The 1905-nt window shown below is 63.5% G+C and overlaps 1 protein-coding gene across 1 annotated transcript in view; it reads left to right on the top strand.

Annotated features, from left to right (window-relative positions):
* LOC108235364 (actin cytoskeleton-regulatory complex protein PAN1) overlaps positions 1 to 1905 on the top strand; it is a gene marked incomplete in the record, with an annotated part of 7398 nt that overhangs the window by 500 nt on the left and 4993 nt on the right. The window contains 1 exon segment of the mRNA XM_025005801.2: positions 307 to 1905. Within this exon segment, the coding sequence (XP_024861569.1) occupies positions 331 to 1905 (1575 nt within the window).

Below are 1905 nucleotides of genomic sequence, written 5' to 3'. Positions count from 1 at the left end.
AAAAAAAAAAAAAACCAGCAGCAGAAACAGGCGGTCTGAGGAGGAGGAAGAGGGAGGAAGAGGGAGGAAGAGGGGGGGTCAGTCCTCGTCTCTTCCTGGAGATCTCACGTGCATGATCGGTGACTTCAAAGCCTCCAAATCAGTCATGAGTTCAGGTTTGACCCTAACAATGAACAGACGTTTAGTTTTTTTTATTTTTAATTTTTATTTAGAAATGTTTCCCTCTGCTCCTCTGACTCTCATTCTCCACGCACTGACTTTTTAACCCCCCTTTCCCCCCCATGTCTTCTTCTCTTTATTCATCAGAAACAGGAATAGGTATGCCCCAAAATGGATTCTCAGTTGGCCTCAGTCCTGACCAGTGGCAGCCTGGAAGTCCAAAATGGCAGCCGGCGTGGAGAGGGATCAGGGGCGGTGACGGGGGCCGCTTCGGACCCGAAGGATGAAACCTCCCCCGGCACCAAGCCGGCGAACCTCCGCTCCTGCCTGGTGGAGGCAGCAGTGACCATCAGGCACGATGCTCAATCAATCAATGGGAAAAAGCCAGAGGTGGGCGGGACTTGTGAGCCTGCCTCTCAGGAAACCGGCAAGACTGGCGGCTTCGGGCAGCCAATCGCAGCGAAGCCCGGTGTGCCTGCTCCGCGCAGGCAGCCAGTAAGGATCAAAATTGTCGTTCCTCCCGGGCGCAAGAAGCCAATTGCGAACTCCGCCATCAGCCCGACCAAAGAGTGTGCCGCTGGGCGCACGAGTGGGCCTGACCCGGTCCCCGCCGGAGCTCCGGTCGCAGGACAGGCGTCAGCTGCCGGACACGAGGGAGACGTCGGGGACGGCGGCGCCTCTCAGGAGGCAGACACAGGATCCCTCCAAGAGGCGGCGGGCACAGACGGAGACGTTCTGGGCGTCGGAGCTGATGTAGTTCGAACGCCAAGCCGCCGGCGGGTCGGAGGGGACGCTGCCGGGGGCGGGGAGGCCGAGCGAAACGGTCCTCGGACTCGGCAGAACACCGTCTCGGACGAGACGGAGGAGCAGACGGAGCCGCTGGACCTGAGTCTGCCGAGGAAAAGGGAGTGCCGGGAGCGGGGTCACGGACGCCTGGCGGGCGACCCCGCCTGCGAGAGCCCGCTGATCATGGAGGTGGACGAATACGAGGGAGACGGAGACAGAGACATGGTAGAAGAAGACAACAACGAGCCCCTCCTGTCCCCGTCGTTCTTTTCTACCTCCGTCCTCGCGTCCCTGTCCTCCGTGGACTGCGACACGGACAGCGTGCTCCTCATCGACGACCAGGGGATCCCGTACACGCTCAGCCCCGACGGCCTCAAAGTGCCGCAGGTCGACGCTTCCTCGCCGGACGCTCCTCGGACGGATCCGGAGACTCCGGCAGCGCAGGAGGAGACCAGCTCAGCGGAGCCGAGCTTCAGCCAAAGTTCCGATCGCGTACCGAACGCGCCTCCCGGGGAATCGTACCCCTCGCCGGCCGACGAGGCGCCGTCGGACGACAACGATCAGATCCAAGCTGCAGAAATCTTCACGCGCTTTCTGATGAACCCAGATCCCCCGGAGCCGAACGCCAACGCCGCTCAGGAGGCCCCCGGCGTTCCGCCTCCCCCGCCTGGGTTCGCTCTTCCAGCTCAGCCCGTTCAGATCCTGGCGAACCCCCCGAGCCACGCCCCCCTGCTCCTCCTGTCTTCCTCCTCGTCCCCCGGCGCTTCCACGCCCGTGTTGCTCCTCCTCTCGTCCGTGCCCTCCTCCTCGCCCGACGACCGCAGCTCTACCTCCGCCGCCTTCGCCGTGCTCGATGCCTCGACCAGTCGGCTGTCGCAGGTCGTGGCGGCCGCGGCTCCGTTCCCGCTCCCCCTGTCCCCCGGTCTGGGGCCGCCGCCGCCCGTCCTCAGACTGAGCCCC

This window comes from Kryptolebias marmoratus, linkage group LG16 (assembly GCF_001649575.2).
Source record: "Kryptolebias marmoratus isolate JLee-2015 linkage group LG16, ASM164957v2, whole genome shotgun sequence".
NCBI lineage: Eukaryota > Metazoa > Chordata > Actinopteri > Cyprinodontiformes > Rivulidae > Kryptolebias > Kryptolebias marmoratus.
This window is presented reverse-complemented; position numbering and strand designations above follow the sequence as displayed.